Source organism: Rhamphochromis sp. 'chilingali' (assembly GCF_963969265.1).
Source record: "Rhamphochromis sp. 'chilingali' genome assembly, chromosome: 2".
Taxonomy (NCBI): Eukaryota; Metazoa; Chordata; class Actinopteri; order Cichliformes; family Cichlidae; genus Rhamphochromis; species Rhamphochromis sp. 'chilingali'.
In genome coordinates this window covers 9,796,183-9,816,041 of record NC_137930.1, presented here as the reverse complement: position 1 = coordinate 9,816,041, position 19,859 = coordinate 9,796,183, and the positions used below count along the sequence as shown (strand labels likewise).

Here is a 19,859-nt window from a genome sequence, read left to right as displayed (position 1 = left end):
CAGATGCCTACTCTATCCGATTAAAGCAGTAGCTCTACTCTGAGCTCCCTCTGAATGTCCAAACTCCTCACCTTATCTCTGAGGCTGAGCCAAGCCACCCATTAGAGAAAAGTCACTTCAGCTGCTTGCACTCACATCATTGGGGATTTCTTTCTTAGTTATTAAAACATATTAATGTGGGTGTGTCTGTGTTCCTCACCTTATTCTCCAGTCGTCCGATGAGTTCAGCTAGACGGTTGATCTGCGCCTCCAGACCTTCTTTCCTCACCTCCACTGCACCTGCAGCACACAGACGTACAGATTCAGAATCTAAAGACACTGAATTAAGTAATAATATATCAAAAATATTTGCATCATTTTCTTTGCGGTTTGCGATCAGATATGGTGCATCTAGTAACATTCATTCAAATGCATCTTATGCGTAATGAAATCAGTGCACTGTCGGCCTATTTCTTTTATAGCTACAGTATCACACCATATCAGTTACATATGGTGTGAACTCATTTACAGTATGCTCAGTAATGTAATAGTGTTTTAGAGCAGAGGAGGTGTCAGGGATATATCGTACTGTGATTTCTGATCTTCTTGTACAGAAAAAGTCTCGGGGCCTTTGCTGATATTTTTCACAATTATTTCAGATCATTAAAGAAATTTTAATATTGGACATAAAACAGCTATCCAAACCTATGTGGCTCTGTGTGAAAAAAGCAATTGCCCCCTAAGCTAATAACTGGTTGTGCAACTATTGGCAACAGGAACTGCAATCAAGATAACTGGTAATGAATCTTTCACATTGCTCTGGGGTAATTGTTTTAATTCAGCAACATTTGAGGGTTTCTGAGCACGAACAACCCTTTTTAAGGTCATGCCATAGCATCCTAATGTGATCTGAGTCTGGATGTTGATTAGGCCACTTCAAAATCTTAAATTATTATTATTTTTTAGCTGTTCAGACGTGACTTGCTTGTTTGTTTCTCATCACTGACCTTCTGCATAACTCAAGTGTGCTTGATAGTGATGTGCGGATCGATCCTGAAATATCGATTCCTCCGATACCAATCATTGATGTTCTAGAATCGATTCTCACATAAAAATATCGATATTTTAGTAATTTAGAGTAAATTTGTAGTTTGTTATTAACAGGAACACAGTGGAAAGAAACTATAACATTCGGATTGTCTACATTCAAAGGAACTATTTCCTCTTCCGCCTTTCATAGTCATGTGCGAAATACGGCTGTATAAATGTCTCGTAGCCCCTTGGCGTGCGCACTCACAACAATGGCTGAGCGTAATCGGAGTCATGTGCGGTCTGATTTTACCTACACAAACAGCTGAGACGTGGTTTGCGATACGTGTGGCAAAAAAGTGCTCCAAGAGTGAGGTGTTGTGGCCATACTAGGGCTGTTGGGGGGGGGGGGGAATACATTTTACAGGGTTTTTTTATTGGATAAAATACGTTAAATGTCACTGTTATTATTGGCCGGCCCGGAAACAGCAGGGGTGTCCAAATTCAGAGGCTGGTTCCACCTGAGGACCCGGCCTTCGCGGTCTAAAGAAAGCCGGGTAGTACGTCACGAGTTCCCTCGGTGGAGTGAAACTCTGCTGTCTGCTCCTTGCTATCTAAAATATAACCGGGCACTGATGTAAAACTCTTCTGTTTAATCATTTTCTGTTTGACGTTTATTCAGCTGTGTGAAAACCCCGGAGTAACCCTCCGGAGGGATTAATAAAGTTACCTTTAATTTAATCTAATCGAATAACTTTAATCTCAGCCAAACCGATTTACTTACGAACAAATAAAACACTGAAAAAGCCAAACAAGAACATTTTTAAGTTATCAAAGTGACTTATATATCATGTTTAACCCGAATAGTGAAAGACCGCAGGGGTTTGAAGACGATGTGTCAGTCGGCTCAGATATTTGAAGTTTACACAGCTACATTCTTACCTGAAAATATATTAAAAGTTTTTTTGCAACCCAGAAAAAGAAATAAGAGCAATATTAAAACTAAGTAGCTGCCACCATTGTTGGAAACTGGAATTGGCTGGGCCGCGCTATGAATTCTGCGAAATGGTTTTTCAATTTTATTGTCTGGGTGGAAAATCGGGAGAAATTCAGGAGACTGGTGGCTCCGGGAGATTTTCGGGAGAAATTCGGGAAAAATCGGGAGGGTTGGCATGTATGGTTGTGGCAACATCACTAACCTTGTCAAACACCTCAGAGTAAATCATATCACAGAATATGACGAGCGTATGTTGAGACGAACTGAAGAGGAGGACAGGGACAGGTGCTGCTAGTGCGAGACAGACGTCTCTCACGGAGTCCTTTAGTGCTGCAGCCAGGCAACATGCTCAAATAGCACACAACTTCAGTTTTTTTTATTTCTATGTGATGAACTCTGCATTATTAAGTGATAAGAACAAGTAATCTGATGTCCTGTAATCATTATGATGCTATAATTTGAGATACAATAAACAAAATAAGGTTTTGTACAAAGTATCGGTATCGGATCAGTATCGTTGATACCACCCTGAATATTACTTGGTATCGGATCGGAAAGAAAATCAGTGGTATTGCACATCACTAGTGCTTGAGCAAAAACTATTTTACTTGAAGATCATCGAGATTTTTTTTGGCAACGAGCCTTTGTGTTCTTTCGGTCAATGGTGAGTTTCTCCTTGGAATTCTGTTCTGGGTTATTCTGTGTCCTTCTGGATGACCTGTTGATACACTGTTGAAGTAATTTTGGTCGGCCGGCCACTCGTGGGAAGGTTCAGAATCAGAATCAGAAAGGGTTTTATTGCCAAATGTTGAGCAGGTTTACAACATTAGGAAATTGCTGCGGTGCTTCAGTGCAAACATACTGTCATAAATTACGCTTAAATAGACATGAAAAAATAAAAATAAGAATAAGAATTAAAGTGCTACGTAGAAAGATATATACATGAGTGCAGGTGGTGATCAGTGCCAAACATGGAATGATGCAGTGAACACAGCGTAGGGTCATGTGTTAGTGGTGGGAACAGTCATACGGTTATTGTTCATGTGTCCAACAGCAGAGGGGAAGAAACTGTTCTTATGGCGAGAGGTTCTGGTACGAATGGACCGGAGCCTCCTGCCTGAGGGGAGCAGGTCAAACAGACTGTGTCCAGGGTGAGAAGGGTCAGCTGTGATCCGAGCTGCACGCCCCAGTGTCCTGGAGGTGTACAGGTCCTGCAGAGATGGGAGTCTTCACCATTATTCCAAGTTTTCTCAGTTACTAGAAAATGAAAAAGCCTTAGAAATTGCTCTGTAACTATTTCCAGACTGATAGCTATCAATGACTTCTCATCTGTTTCTTTAGATTGTCAGATCAAGTGCAGACCCAAATACTGGGTCTGCAACCCAGTATTTGTGTTTCAGGTCCTGGATTAATATTCTTTGATTTAGTGTTATCGTGTTCCCCCTAGTCGTCTCCACGTGTTATACGCTTCGTTTCTAGTCTTTAGATTTCTGTCACGGTGCCTTCCCTGTGTTCTACATTTAGTTACTCTTGTCTCAATGGTTCATGGTCTCTCTGTTCCCCTAGTCAGTCATGTCTCCATGTCACAGTGTCAAGTCTGTGTCTTTGTGACGGTCTCATGTTTCCTGTTTTATTTTGATAGTTCCTTTTCCCGTGTTCAGTGTATTCAGTTTTGCTTCCTCTTTGTCTCATTATGTTTGATTAGTCCCAGCTGTGTTTCTCTCCTGTTTCCCATTCTCTTGTTACTCCCTTGTATATTGAGGCCTGTGTTTTCTTCTGTCTGTTGTTGTGTCATGCACCCTCTCTGTGTGTGTTTCCTTCATGATCCCGGTATTTCCTAGTTCTCTGTTCACAGTTTAGTTCCCCATTTTCTTAGTTTCTTAGGTTTTTGGTTTGAGTTTCATGTTTCATGTTTCTAGTTTCTTGTTTTTGGTTTTGTTTTCTGTATTAGTGTAAGAGTTTTTTCCAGCAATAAAGCTGCCGTTTTGAGTTTACTTCCCGTGTACGAGTCCTGCATTTGGGTCCTACATCCTGCCTGCAACACAGCAAACCATGACAGTGTTGTTTTTTGAGCTCATTTGGTTTTAAGTGATTTTTGACTCAATCAGTCTGGCAGCAATCAGACCTGGGAGTGGCTAATAATAATAACTGGACTCAGCTTTCCAGAAAACTTGATTCATCAAAGTTAATGTATAATTAAACAATTACTTTTTTCACACAGATCCAAGCAGGTTTGAATTGCTTTCCCCCTCATTTAAAAACAGCATTTCATATTTACTCGGATTATCTTTGTCCAATGTTAAAATTTGTTTAATGATCTTAAACATTTGAATCTACCAAATATGTAAAAAACTAAGGAATCAGGAAGGGGGCAAAAACTTTTTCATGACACTGTGCGTATGTCAAACAGTAGTAAGTACAAAAAAGAAAAAAAGCCCAGCTTCACAGAGCAAGTACTGTACAGTACACAGAATCATACCACCCTATGCTACACCATGTGCTCTTCCTTTCACATCTCTCACTTTTCACTATCACTGTGAATGAATATTTCATATAATCTGAGAGTTTCAAAAAGGCTGATAAATAGGCAATTATATCTGTTTATCGGAAGGAACTTGGCCTGTTCAAAGACAGTAAAGAAATGGGAAGCTGGCTCCTTTGAGGGGCTCTGTTTAATTGGCTCTTATTCCAGTGTGACTTTAAGATGCCCAGCCACACAAGGTTCCACCAAATTAGCTTTGGCTTTAAGATAATATTTCTCTTTGTGTGCGAAATATTCACTCCTCAGCAAGAAAGCCCGACACTGGGGTAGAAGAGCATATCCATCATTTGTTTTGATACTTGCTCATTATCAGTGACTGCAGTATTTTTTAATGACACCATACCTAACCCTTTGTGCATTAGTTTCAATTAATGCACAAAACTTAAGTCATTTACCAAATCAAATATGAATACAAAATATTATATTTTATTAAAGGGTTCCAAAGCAACCCACTGGGTGATGCCATACTTCAATGCATCCATCTTTATATGAAACAGTAAAGACCTGTTAATCTGGGTGTCAGATCAGAAGATTTTACTATTACTTTATTAAGTTTTATAAGAATTTGAAAAAAAATTCTTCCTGTCATTCTTTAACTCTTCATGCCATAATTTTGTTAAACCTCTTGAATAAAAGCTGAAAGTCTGCACAAAAGTTGTATGCGTGTCCAAATACTTATGCACCTTACTGTATATTTGTTGTTTTCCACATTATTTGCATTGTCTTTTACATGCATGAATTTTTATGTCCCTATCTCTGTTTGAGTTCCAGCATGTAATTTCTTCCTCTGTGCTATAAAACAACCCAGCATGTCCTATCACTTCTGACCCAGTGGAGCGTGCATGATAGTCACAGTGTTGAGCTTTTCCTCTTCGCTGTGATGTGCTTATGTGTGTATGGCAATTATGTATCCCAGAGCCATTGCTTATGTTTGCAGTGTTGTAAGGTTAAAATGGTTAACATAAGATCTTTTATAGTTAAATGTGCAGAGAGCAACTGGACTATTCCTTTTTTTTCTCAGTATCTCCATTGAGGATGACTGCTTATTTATGTGTATTCATATGATCTGAAATCAGAGAACGAATGCTGGGGGAAAAAATTGTTTCCTTCTCATTTAACCCACTTTTGCCAAATACACCACCTCCCTCAGTTCATTCCTACTCTTAACCACTATCTTCTTCCTTCCCTGATTCCTCCTACTCCTCCCCCTCACTGCTGGCCTCTTTCATCCCCTGATGGCCCCCTCACTGCTAATTGGAGAGCGAGCTGTCCACTCTTCATTAAAAGATTTAACAGCCAGTCAATTAGGAGCTACCTCCCTCCACCCTAAACACACACACACACACACACACACACACACACACACACACACACACACACACACACACACACACACACACACACACACACACACCAACTAAACCATAGTCTGTAGCCATGGAGACAGTTGGAGATAAAAGCCCAGTGGTCATTTTGATGGACTTAGAAAATAAGTGGCCAGCTCAATTATAGATGTGTGTGAGGAATTACAACCTTCAAATTTTGGAACAGGGTGGGGTGAGGTGGGGGGTCTCTATTGACTTTCTACTCAATTAAACCGGATTTGAGTTAGTCCACATTCGCCCAATTTAACTTTCTATTCTGTGCCACAGCGAGTGTGAAGAGAGAGGGCATATGAATCACAGAAAATTGCCATTATGTCTGAGTAGATGAACTTAAAATGTTTTTAACACTTTGTATTATATAAAAAGTTTATTTTATATATGTGTGTGTGTGTGTGTGTGTGTGTGTGTGTGTGTGTGTGTGTGTGTGTGTGTGTGTGTGTGTGTGTGCATCATTCTAAAGAAATCCACCTGTGAACATCCATGGTTTAGACATCGTGGTCATGGACATGTACAAACTCCTGAGTGTTCAGCTGGTCAGATAAAACTCAAGCTCTGTACAGAAAAGAGCCAAAGTCAGCACCATCTCCTGGGCTGGCTGATGGAGGCTCTTTAGTGGTGTGCAGGACATTAGTGAGGGCCTTTTATAACATGGTGATGGCTTCTGCAATCTTTTATGCATTTGCCTACCGGGGAGGTGACAGCATGAAGAGGGACAGGTAACAGCTTAATAGACTGGTTAAGAGGGCCAGTTCTGTCCTGGTCAGTGCTCTAGGCCTCATAGAGGGGGTGGGTGAGAAGAGGATGTTAGCCAAGCGAATGTCCATGATGGGCAACACCCGCCCTCCCCTGCATGAGACTGTGGAAACCATGAGCACTCTAATTCACTTTTTCTTCCTGACCCTGGTGCTACAGTAGCACCTGCATTTCCCCATTGTGGGATTAATAAAGTCTATATCTATTTCTTGTGACTTCTTTTCTTTACAAGAAGCCATAGAAAGCACCCTATACTCATCTTTCATCTTTCACAAGTTCCTATTGTGTTCTATAAGGAACACAGGTAAACTCAACAACTCATGTTGTTGCATGTTGACTGTGTAAGCTTGTGTAGTTCCATAGTCACAGATGAATTCTGAATGCACTGCTTTGCCTAAAACAAATGAGAGATTCAAGTTTACTTAAAAGCAACAAAAAATATGAAAGAGCAACACAAAGACAGGCTGTAAACACAGTGGGGTCAAAGTAATCAGTTTCCATATGTGGGTCAGCTTTGTCATATTAAATAGTATTTTATTAAAATTACATAATACCTACTCCTTCATAGGGTGAGCTGTTAGGAATGCCACACAGAAAATGAGAAAACTGGACTGAATAAAGGCAAACTTTGTCCAAATGTGTCCAGTGTGCCAACATTTAGTATATCTACATAAAAAAAGAACTGAGGGCTCTTCTTCTGCCCTCCTCACACTGGCTCACTCGCCATCTTCCATCCACTCAAAGACCGTTTCCATCGTTATCAGTGCTGGACATATTTTCAAGTATGAATTCCATCTTCCCAGTGGTTTGGAACAATCGATATTTAATGCTTATCGTACCATAATAGTCAACAGTGCGTAATACTTCTACTACAATTACTGTGACAGTAAAAAACTAAGGAAATTATGGCATCAGATGCAATCAGTGTGAAAATTCATGTTCACACTATATTTTACAGGCATAAATTGCCAGCTAGTGTGTTTCATATTTCTAAAGACATCTATCATAGCAGAATGCAAAACATCCACCAATCACAGTTACATAATGTTTAGAGCAGCTGGATATGCACAAATAAAGGGAGTGCAGCTGCATATCTGATAGAAAAAAAACCCAGCATAAAATGAAACAGCCAAGTCCATTTAGATTAGCAAAAACACACGTAGTTATGAAAAATTGTGGTATCATTTTTTATATAGACAAAGAGAAAAAAGATACAGTAGCTTACCTGAAACTACATTATCAGTAAACGCAACTATACTACTTTGGCTACATGGAAATACTGCAACCACCGTCCACCATTCACTAATCTCTCTGTGTGGTTGAGCAAAAATATTGCAGTATTATTGAGAATTTACAGTGATTTTGTCTTTACAGAGTCTTAAATGATTTATAAAGTTAAACTGGTCCCTTTTTTTGTTGTGGGAAAGTTCACACTGCAGAAACATCATCCAAACGTAAAAACTGATTTTCCTGATAGGGAAAGCTCAAATGCAAAATCTCGCTGGAATCTAAACTCCCTGTAAGAGCTGCAGGGCATGATGAAGGGTCACTTAAGACTTGCAGCAAAATCTCTGTGCAAGGGCAGAATCTATGTTTTCCTCAAGCTAAGACACGCTCTTACAGTGAATAGCCGTATGTGATGCAGACACACAAAGACACACTTGATTCTGAGTGTGCCTGAAAAAGCACTGAACAATAAACTGCAGTTCATTTGCAATTAACTCTCTTCACTAAAGTGGCGGTGCACTTAGAGCAGAAAATGCACTGAAGCACTGCAGCAGCTACAACATAGCATGAGCTGCTTAACTTTAAGTTGGAGGATATATTTAGCTCCTCATTCTCCTCTCTGTCTTACTCCTTTTCTCAGTCTTTATTTTTTGTTCCACTCATCTCCCACTCACTGCTTTTTATTTCCTTTCTGCTTCCCCTGCCTGCCTGTCATTTAGCAATGACTCTCAGACCAGTTCTGTGGGATTGTGTCATTATAGAAGTGCTATTACGGCAATAAAAAGAGCCACAAAACAACTTTACTATGACTATGGGAAAACCACTGAGAACATAATTTCTCTAATTTTATTTACTGTTCAAAGGTTTTTTTTCCCCCAACACTTGATAATAAACACCCTACGTATGGATACAGGAGAGAGGGAGATCATTAATACAGTGAAGTAACGACAATACAACTTTCAGGTCTGTTAACAAATGGCACCGGCTGTTTATATTTACAAGCTGCCGATTTTAACGCACTGAATGTCAGGGAAGAAGGAGAAGGAGAAGAAGGAATTATGGCCACTCTGGCACCCATATACAGGTGGAGGAGAAAGGAGTTGGGAGTCATTAATCAATCGCCTTGTCCTGACTGAAGACAAAGCACTGCTGACATCAAGGACCTAAGCTGTCAGTGCTGCTTTGCAGCCCACAGCACAGAAGAAAAGGTGGATGTGGGGGAGAAAAGTGAGAAAATAGGAAAAGCGATGGCGTGATGAGGTAGATGAAAGACTGAAAAGGAGTATGAAAGGTTGACTTTATACCTTTGCCTTGGTTTAGGAGTCAGGATCTATCCAACAAGTAAATATTAAAAGGGGACAGGGTATACTGATGTACAAGCATGTTCACATGCACTTGAACACTGACAAAATTTTAGTTTCCGAAAACATATTCGAGTTACAATATAATTATTAGAGATGGCACGATACCACTTTTTTATGTCTGATACCGATACCGATATCATAAATTTGGATATCTGCCGATACCGATATGAATCCGATATAGTGTTTTAATCAACAAAACTGTTTTTTTTTAAATATCTTGCTGCATTTTGTATAAGTTCATACTTAAGTTTAAAACAACAACTACACTAAAGCTTTTCTGTTATACCTGTATGCAAAAAAAAATATTTCATAGTTCAGCAATACTGATCAATCTAATAAACTTAAACCTACACCATCCTCCCTATTCTGGTATTTTAAAGAGTACTTAGCGTAAATATTAAGCAACCTAACTAATAGGGTTCCAACTCCCAGCAACAACAAAAATAAATAAATAAAAAATAGGGAACCACCCCTCACGCTCCACCTCATGATGCTTAATCGACGTAATCAACCTTAATTTGATGCAGTGTGAAAAAAAAAAATGCACAGAAATCAATTATTTTTCAAGAAATATTAAATAGATTCAACATCTTTCTTCAACAAAATTGCAGACTGCACAGATGGTACCTTCCCAAAGGAAAAAGTACTATAGCTTACTAGGGTATATATATATTAGACTTAATAGTCACTATATACAGTAATTGACTTCTATTCCTTTTACATCAAATTAAAACTTTGGGTGTCAGATAATTATTTATTAAAAGCTAGACATTTTAAATGAGAATAAGAAAGAAAAGTATGTCTTTGTGCCCCCTTTTCCCTGTTAATGCCCTATCGGCCCCCCTGGCTAAACTTTGCTAGATCCGCCCCTGCACAGTTACCAGCCGTCAGCTACGTAGAAAAGGATCCTCGAGTAGAAAGTAATATTAAATAAATTCTAACAACAGCTTATCAAGCTTAAACGTGCTGCTGTTGTTCAGCCGCTGGTTTCCTCTTTCTGGTGCAAAGTGGGCCAAAAACAAACAAGAGAGACGGACTCGCGACAGAAAAGCCGATCAGCTGATCATTAAGCAACATTTTGGATTTGTCTCATTAGCTCTCTTGGCCAGAGTTTATTCAATAAGGAAAGAAACTGAAAATTTTAAATTAGTCTGAGTGATTCATAATTATAAGTCACAGCGCTGTAAAATATATGGCTGGTGTAGACTCATAACTTAGCAATGGACAAAATGAATACGGCATACATAAATTTAATTTTAGAAAATTTTTTTTTTCAAAACCGACGATGACGTTGGCGTCGGGATTTGAGTTGTGAAAGCATCTGTGCTGAATGTAGAAGCCACGTCCGAAGTTCACTCTGATGCCTCTGTCTTTCTAAATGGAGGGAAAATAACTGCGTGTGTATATGTAAGCATGTAAAAACTGCAGATAGTAAGATTAATAGCAACAGTATTTTGTCTATATCCACCATTGTAGAAATTTATCTCGTATAAACAACGTGGTGCACAGTGTGACGTCAAAAAAGACTCACACCTTTGACGTTGCATGACTAAATGTCCGTTTTTCTCATCCACACGTAAAAGCGAACACTGAGTTTTTGAAAATCTCCACCCTGGCAGGAGTTTTTAAAAATCTAAGTAACCCTTCAGTAACCCAAAATGGCGTTTACATGTGGATGAAAGGCAGAAAAAGCAGCGTTTTCAAAAATACCTGTGTACGTGTGGACGTAGCCATAGTCACTTGCATGACAACATTTGATCAAAGCACTTTCAATTTGGGTGAAACACTCAGTTTTTAGCCTGACCAGTGACAAACAAATCCATCAGAGATAAAGTAAGAACAGACTTTCAGAAAAATACAGAAGGGTTCAACACATTTCACTACAAAAAAAAAGAGAAAAGCAAAAGATTAGAGAATGCCATAAAAATATCTCAAAAAAGGCAAACAGTGTCGTTTGGACAGATAAAACTAACCTGCAACAGAATTACACAGAGACAGAGTTTGGAGAAAGGTCACAATCTGATCCATACAACTTCACCTGTGAACACTGGGGGCACTGTTATGCACGGCATGCAGTGGTGCTGTGTCAGTGATTATTGATGATGTGACAGAAGATGGAAATAGCTCAAATTCAGCCACGCATGCAAAACTGAGTGAAAAGTGCCTCAGACTATAGGTGGAAACTAAGCCAAAACATACTGTGAAAATGAACAGGGACTTTTTCAAGGTCAGGAAGTGGAATATTCTGAAACAACCAAATCAGTCTCCTGCTTTCAACTCCATTGTGGATGTACTTCACCTAAAGAAGATAAAAGTAAAAAGTGGGCAGAAAGACCCAAAACAACATCTGAAGACAGATGCAGGTACGACCTTTACTGCCAGACCCTTCAGGCGATGTCTGACCAAGCATCAGGAGGTGGAAACGCACAGTCCCATGGAAACCCATGAAGTGACATTTAGGCTCCTGAAAATATAGGACTGTGTAACAAACACTTGTAACCAGCCATTCTGCTATTGAATAGCTGTTAATGGAGCTGCTGAAATACAAACTGATGATGCTCATAGTTGAACATGAGCACAAGTTTAATGTGCCTTTTTACACCACCAAGAAAATGAGCTATCATTTAGTTTGACGTTGAGCTCGTCGCCCACCATGTGTCTGACTGTTTGCTAGGTGCTGTTTTGGCCTGAAGCAAGGCGACCCAGCAGTGCTATAACAGACGTTCACAAATGAGGTTTTAGTTCAGAGCAAGAGCTCCGCAGATGATGCCCAGAACGTGACCAGTTTGTACCAAGTCAGTATGATCTAGCACAGAAAACTTCATTTTTCTGTTAAATTTTCAGCACAAATATTTCCAGGCCTGTGACTGCATCATGCTGTTCAGTGGCCTTTTCTGTTCCCAACATATCCCAGGACACACTCCGACAGATGACAGCTGCTTGGATTCACAAAGTGGAAGAACTGAAAAACAGACAGTTCGTGCTGTCACCTTTGTGAAAGTCTCAAATTGATTTTTCTTCTATGAAGAACTTGAACTGAAAAACTTTTTTTTAAATTTCTTTTTACTGTCATCCGTGTAAAACTATCCAACTACTTTTTATGCACTTGGTTACCTTGGTAAAAACAAGAGAAACAGAAAAGCTGAAGCAACAATAATTACACTTTTTTTTGCAGATAGATGCAAAAAAAAGTTGTGTTGAATGCAGTTTACATAACTAAGAATAATAACACTAAACAGTGCCAGTAAAGTGGACTGTATCCTCACTGAAGAAGTGTATCGTGTACAAAGAATGATACAAAAGCTAATCCTTAAAGACAAAAACTTTTTGGATAAAACTCTTCAGAGATTACTAAATGTTTTTTTTCTTCTATCAAATGAGCAAAAAAAGAAAAAGAAAAAATATATAATATGCACTTTGATGGGCTTTAAACGTTCACTGTGAGCAAGCAAAAAAGAAACAAAGCTGAGATGAAATTCAGCAGATTTTTGCTTTTGGTGCAGACTCTCTTCATGAACTAAGATGCTCCACCGATTTACCAAAGACGGTTTTTAATCACAAGTTGTTACTAATGACATTAGTAAGTTTTCTCTTTTACACAAAGGTACAGAGTCACAGTAATGAGTAGTAAGTGCCTGTGCTTACCTTCCATTTAGTGTTAAAGTGGCTGCAATCTTTTTAATTTACAGCTTGTTTTGTAAGTTTTCGATTTTTTGGATAAAGTTTGTTTTCCTTGACTGAATCACTGTATTATACATACACATCATATGCAACATCCACCAGATGCTGCTTTATTATCCAGCATCCAGCAGCACACTGAATATGTCACTGTCAATGATCTGTGTCATCTCTTCCCCATAGTGTGTACAAAAATATCTGCACTTGCATCAGGGTTAATGACCAAATATTCAAGAGTGAGTTCTTAAGAAGAATTTATACAACTCAATAAAAATAACCCCTTTTTGTCCTGCACAGAATCTTAATCAACAGTTTACCAGCTTGAAGCTTAACAGCGATGGCGTGATTGCAGGGATATTTAAGAAACTCCTGAGCAAAGGAGAAAAAACCTCCAGGCGACTTCACATTTCATTTTAGTTGAACCTTTTAGCTTAACAGACACACTTTTTCTCACACAAAGAAAAATAGATATATTGCAGATGATTTAGCTACTAGTAAAGTTACATTTACAGTCCTTGGGCATCCACATAATAACACATCTAATACACTAACAACTAGCTTTCAACTAGCTTAGAGCTTGAAAATGTTGAAAATGGTATCACGTTTTTTATTTAATGCTACAATATGATGAAAAGGGCATCAGTTTAAAATGTATACCATGAAGTATGAGCAGGAAAAAAAAAATCACTATCAACGATGCTTTAACATTACCTACTGTACAATCTGAGACTCCAAACAACAACAGTAGTTGATATCCACTGCTACAGTGCAACACGTCTATTAACATTTCTGTGGGCCGGGAGTACCAACACGTTACCCTGACTAATGCAAAAAGTAGCTGTAACACTGTGTGTATCATGCATGAGGAAGAATTTCTTGAGCCACAAGGTAAACAAACTTTGGCAGAATGACAAAGCTGTGTCAACACAAATCAGCGCTCTGTCTCATAGTCTGACTGCAGCTCTCCATATCTGTATGTATGTCTGTGGCATCCCATTGAAACACACAGATTTACTGACACCAAGGTAGCCATTAGCAGCACTCTTCTCACCTAACTGCAGCAGAGGGGGTACTAAATCTCAAAAACCTGTCATGGCAACAAACTCATATAGGCTTAATTTTTGTTTTATGTTCAAGTCTGAGCCAAAATGGGCCATGCCACACAAAACTGGAGCACTGTTTATGACATCAGCCACATGCTGTGACAGTGAACATTTTTCATACTGTGTGACCAGTTAAGGAGACAAGTCAAGCTACTCCTAACAGCAGAGTCCCCCGTCACAGACTAATATTATGTGATCGCCACGCAACATTTAGTTAAACCCCAGCAGATCATTCTCTCTTACACTGATAACAAAATAAATCAGTAATGGCTTTGACATCTTCACAATTGTCTGTCAGATTTAACCAAATTGAAGATATTAGAAACTAATTCAAATTTTCAAGTCAATAAATCAACAAAACATTTGAGCTGAGACAACACTCTCACTGCAACAGCTTCTTAAAGAGGACGAACATCTGTAAACAACTGTAGAGGGTACTGTAATTTTACTGTATGTCATTAAAATGACATAAAGACCTTGAGGTAACAGTGTTGAACTTCGACTAACACTGATAATTTCTAAATATATCAAATAACCCATACACTGAATTATTTTTTATTTTGTAAACCCAGGTCATCTTGTACCCTTTTCAGCTTCACGTCCTCTTTGTTAATGCTCCTGCCTTTTCTGAAATATCCTTTCATCTTCACATACACCTCCCCTGTGGCTTTTCATATTTACCAAACTGTCTTTAATCTTTCATATTCTAGAGTTTTATTTTGCTTTGGGGTATTTCTTGTGCATGCCCTCCTGACAGTTTTTTGATAGTATTAGGCATTGTTTGGATTTCATGTCTTTCTTTCGCCTGTCACTTGCTGCCATGTTTGCTTCATGGGCCGCATTCCTGCTCTGTACATTAAAACAGAGATTACTGACTTTTATCTTGTCATCTGTCAGATCCCCGCCTTTGAGTCAGCTTGAGCTCGTGTATAATATGGTTGTCTCCCTCCTTTGAGGGTTTCCTCTCACCTGAGCCTCCACTTATCAGTTTTTTCACTCTTCCCTGTGAATATTTGTGATGACACTGTTATGACTACTTTAATCAAATATATATGTTTATATAATCTGTATTTTCTTTCACAAGAATCATTAACAGGTTAATAATCCAATTAAAAGAGCTGTGAAAAAAGTAAATGAAAGACAATGTACAGTTTATTTGTGAATTAGTGCACTAATAATTGCCTTACGTTAGATTACAAGGACTTCACTACCCATAATGCTCTTATAAGTTATCTAGCAATGTAAAGATATTACTTTCTAAACACAAGAAACTGGTTAAGCCTGTGAAATATGTGTATTTCTGGTTTACATTGACTAGAGAAAATGTCTCGTTTCAAGCGTAGGGTCTCTTCTTGTTTTGGAGCCACTGTGAGATAGCAGTAATTCCCTTTGCAGTATCAAGAAAATTACCCGAATACATCTGGAAAAATAGCGGCAGGGCTCACTCAAACAGACAATAATTACGATTCTGCAGTTCAGATACTCCAAAGTAGATTTAGAAAGAAGGTTCTCATTGGAAATGCGCATGTGTCAAAGCTAGTGAATCTCACTCATCCAGTGTTGGTGCACTGAGGCAGTTACAGTGGGGCAAAAAAGTATTTAGTCAGCCACCGATTGTGCAAGTTCCCCCACCTAAAATGATGACAGAGGTCAGTAATTTGCACCAGAGGTACACTTCAACTGTGAGAGACAGAATGTGAAAAAAATAATCCATGAATCCACATGGTAGGATTTGTAAAGAATTTATTCGTAAATCAGGGTGGAAAATAAGTATTTGGTCAATAACAAAAATACAACTCAATACTTTGTAACATAACCTTTGTTGGCAATAACAGAGGTCAAACGTTTACTATAGGTCTTTACCAGGTTTGCACACACAGTAGCTGGTATTTTGGCCCATTCCTCCATGCAGATCTTCTCGAGAGCAGTGATGTTTTGGGGCTGTCGCCGAGCAACACGGACTTTCAACTCCCGCCACAGATTTTCTATGGGGTTGAGGTCTGGAGACTGGCTAGGCCACTCCAGGACTTTCAAATGCTTCTTACGGAGCCACTCCTTTGTTGCCCGGGCGGTGTGTTTTGGATCATTGTCATGTTGGAAGACCCAGCCTTGTTTCATCTTCAAAGTTCTCACTGATGGAAGGAGGTTTTGGCTCAAAATCTCACGATACATGGCCCCATTCATTCTGTCCTTAACACGGATCAGTCGTCCTGTCCCCTTGGCAGAAAAACAGCCCCATAGCATGATGTTTCCACCCCCATGCTTCACAGTAGGTATGGTGTTCTTGGGATGCGACTCAGTATTCTTCTTCCTCCAAACACGACGAGTTGAGTTTATACCAAAAAGTTCTACTTTGGTTTCATCTGACCACATGACATTCTCCCAATCCTCTGCTGTATCATCCATGTGCTCTCTGGCAAACTTCAGACGGGCCTGGACATGCACTGGCTTCAGCAGCGGAACACGTCTGGCACTGCGGGATTTGATTCCCTGCTGTTGTAGTGTGTTACTGATGGTGACCTTTGTTACTTTGGTCCCAGCTCTCTGCAGGTCATTCACCAGGTCCCCCCGTGTGGTTCTGGGATCTTTGCTCACCGTTCTCATGATCGTTTTGACCCCACGGGATGAGATCTTGCGTGGAGCCCCAGATCGAGGGAGATTATCAGTGGTCTTGTATGTCTTCCATTTTCTGATGATTGCTCCCACAGTTGATTTTTTCACACCAAGCTGCTTGCCTATTGTAGATTCACTCTTCCCAGTCTGGTGCAGGTCTACAATACTTTTCCTGGTGTCCTTCGAAAGCTCTTTGGTCTTGGCCATGGCGGAGTTTGGAGTCTGACTGTTTGAGGCTGTGGACAGGTGTCTTTTATACAGATGATGAGTTCAAACAGGTGCCATTCATACAGGTAACGAGTGGGGGACAGAAAAGCTTCTTACTAAAGACGTTACAGGTCTGTGAGAGCCAGAGATCTTCCTTGTTTGAGGTGACCAAATACTTATTTTCCACCCTAATTTACGAATAAATTCTTTACAAATCCTACCATGTGAATTCATGGATTTTTTTTTCACATTCTGTCTCTCACAGTTGAAGTGTACCTCTGGTGCAAATTACTGACCTCTGTCATCATTTTAGGTGGGGGAACTTGCACAATCGGTGGCTGACTAAATACTTTTTTGCCCCACTGTATATGATGAATGCAAAATTCAAATTGGGAGCCTAGAGTCAATGGGACTGGTATTGGATACCTGTTAAAGATGCTACTAGAGGACATGACTCTTGGTTGTAGCTGTCAGAATTGAGCAGAAGACAAATGGAAGGTGGTGGATGTTCTTCAGGACTATCAGAGTGAATAGAGAACTTGGCAAATGATGACCTTGTACAATCAGACAAAGAGCCTCTCTGCTCACAAGCCATGCAGGAAATCATCGTCCTCCAGTGACATGAAACTAAAGAAACCATGAATGGCACCCATCCATGCACTGAAATCACATTTGTAGAAGATGAAGAAGCTAGGCAGGCACTTTGTATGATTCGGAAATATACTGCAAGGCAAAGGACGAGTCATTTGTAACATGTGGAGGCTGGCATCACATATCTATTTGTGAGGAAAAATGAGGCACATCCATGTACGGAGTCTAAACAGACAATGTCATTTTGCCAGTACTTTCCCATCAGAAAAGATGAAGCCTGACAATGAGAACACTCTGTTGTTGCATTCTGCCAAAGCGTGGGGGGTAAGGAACACATGTAGGATGATAGTCTGTTTCTCGCTTTATGGAGGAAGTCAGAAGAGCTTTGATTGTGACAATGCAGCGATGGTGCTGGAACGACCAATCATCAGACAAGGGACATTTAACCTCTGCACATTTGGCTCTGTAACATGTGAAGCTCAGCTTGGAAACCATCTGGCATAAACTGCAATATACCGAAATAGAAACAGCTGCAACCTCTCAAGTGTGCACTTGCATTAAAGGTTCACCGCGATTTCACACAGAGGGAGGTGAAGAAGTCTAATATTTGCACACTTCCCTGGCGATACAAAACCTAACTTTTTGTGGCAGCTGCTCACATTGCTAGTGACAGATAATTAAGGTCAGATACATACGGACTGGTGTCATTAGATTATAACCTTGCACGGGCAGTTTGGGACACTGTAATAATTTCCATCATGAATTCTGAAAATTTAGGTCACTGAGAATCACAAATGAAAAGTCTGGGAGTGAACGAATGAACGAAGCTGCTCTGACAACAAAACAACTCTGGGCAACTACCGCACTGGCAAGAAATGGTTAAAAAGGTTTGAAAAGAAAATCAAAAAAGATATCAATGAAGTGATGGAGGACAACTCGACAAAAGGGATGGTGAGGATGTGCAAAGGAATAATAAATCACTATTAAACATTCAAGCGTAAAACCTGAAAAAGGATAAATTAGTCCCTGAATTTAGGAAGTCCCTGTCTAAAGGAGTGCTTCTGCACATATCAGCATCATAACTGGATTGGGATGCTGGGAGATTTCTGTGGTTTATGGCACTGTTAACAGGAGCTGTATGTGCTCAGAATGACCAGGGCAGTGCCCAGCAGAAGGAAGGACATTTAACAATACCCAGTGGTGATAAAGACCATCAGAACCTCACTTTATGTGAATGACTTTATGCAAGTTTGCAGGAGGTGTCAGTGGCTCACTCAGTGACAGCAACATGAACACAGAGTCTGCTGCAGGCATGGCCCGCCTGTTTAAGTGAATAACAGGCTCTCTAGACCTGATAGTGAAGCAGTAGATCTCTAAAATTCACATCACTTCACTGGCAAGGCAGACATTTCACACATTTGTTTCAAGGTAGATGTTTTGCTTTTAGATTTAAGGCAAAGGTTGGACAACAGAAAGTGGCACCACTTCCACTGTTGTTGATTTCGGAGGATTATGCAAAATCATCGGGGCGTATTATGCCAGAGATCCAGCTCCCTTTCAGCTGGATCTCTGGCATAATACGCCAGAATAACGTCAATGAACCACAAGAGTTCAGTGTTCAGACATTACATAAAGTTTTGTTAGCAGTCCAAGAGTCAATTGTATTTCAGGGTCCATTCACTAAAGAAAATGCCTGACTTTTAAGTACATGTCTCAACGAATAAATTCCAAAGTAATTAGACTAAAGTACAAAAATCATATTGAAAAAAATGTGAGGTGTCACTTTTTGGAAAAGCAATTTGTTTGAAGAGTACAAAGTGTCAAAGTGAGGGTACAGTGTTGCGCTAACTACCAGCTGGTGAAGGATGACACAGAGAGAAAGACCAACAGAGTAAAAGAGAGAGAAAAAAGGAACTTTTAGTCCTCTTGCACATCCTCATATAGAAAATCACCAGACAGTCAAGTGCTGAGTGGACTAACACACTCTTATCCTTAAATTTTAACACCTTGTGGGATATGCTGAAAAAAAAAATAAACTCCCCATGTTCTCTCTTTTCTTCCTTAGCCATCGCTTTCTTTATTCGCCGTCTTCCTCCCCTGCTTTTAGTTCAGCTCTTGACTCCTCAAAAACCCGTTCCCTCATTTCCATGAGAATTTCTCTGCGCTGCCCTTTCCGCTACGGGGAAGCTGCATCAGACCTGTGCAGGTGGCTGATTTAGGTGTTTTACAATGGAGCATAAATTACATAAGGATAAGTGTGTGTGCAGTAAAATTGATGAGTAACAGTTAGAGTTTGATTTCTGCTCAGTCAGAACGCTGTAACCTTGCTAAAAGGATGGGATGTGAAGCTAATTACATGAAGGATGGCCTCCAATCATGCAATCTTCAGCG

At 39.7% G+C, this 19,859-nt stretch overlaps 1 protein-coding gene across 1 annotated transcript in view; it reads right to left on the bottom strand.

The window, feature by feature from the left end:
* necab2 (N-terminal EF-hand calcium binding protein 2) overlaps positions 1-19,859 on the bottom strand; it is a 165,123-nt gene that overhangs the window by 65,791 nt on the left and 79,473 nt on the right. Inside the window, exon 8 of the mRNA XM_080874714.1 lies at positions 200-279. Coding sequence (XP_080730840.1) covers positions 200-279 — 80 coding nt within the window. The remainder of the gene's footprint in view (positions 1-199; positions 280-19,859) is intronic.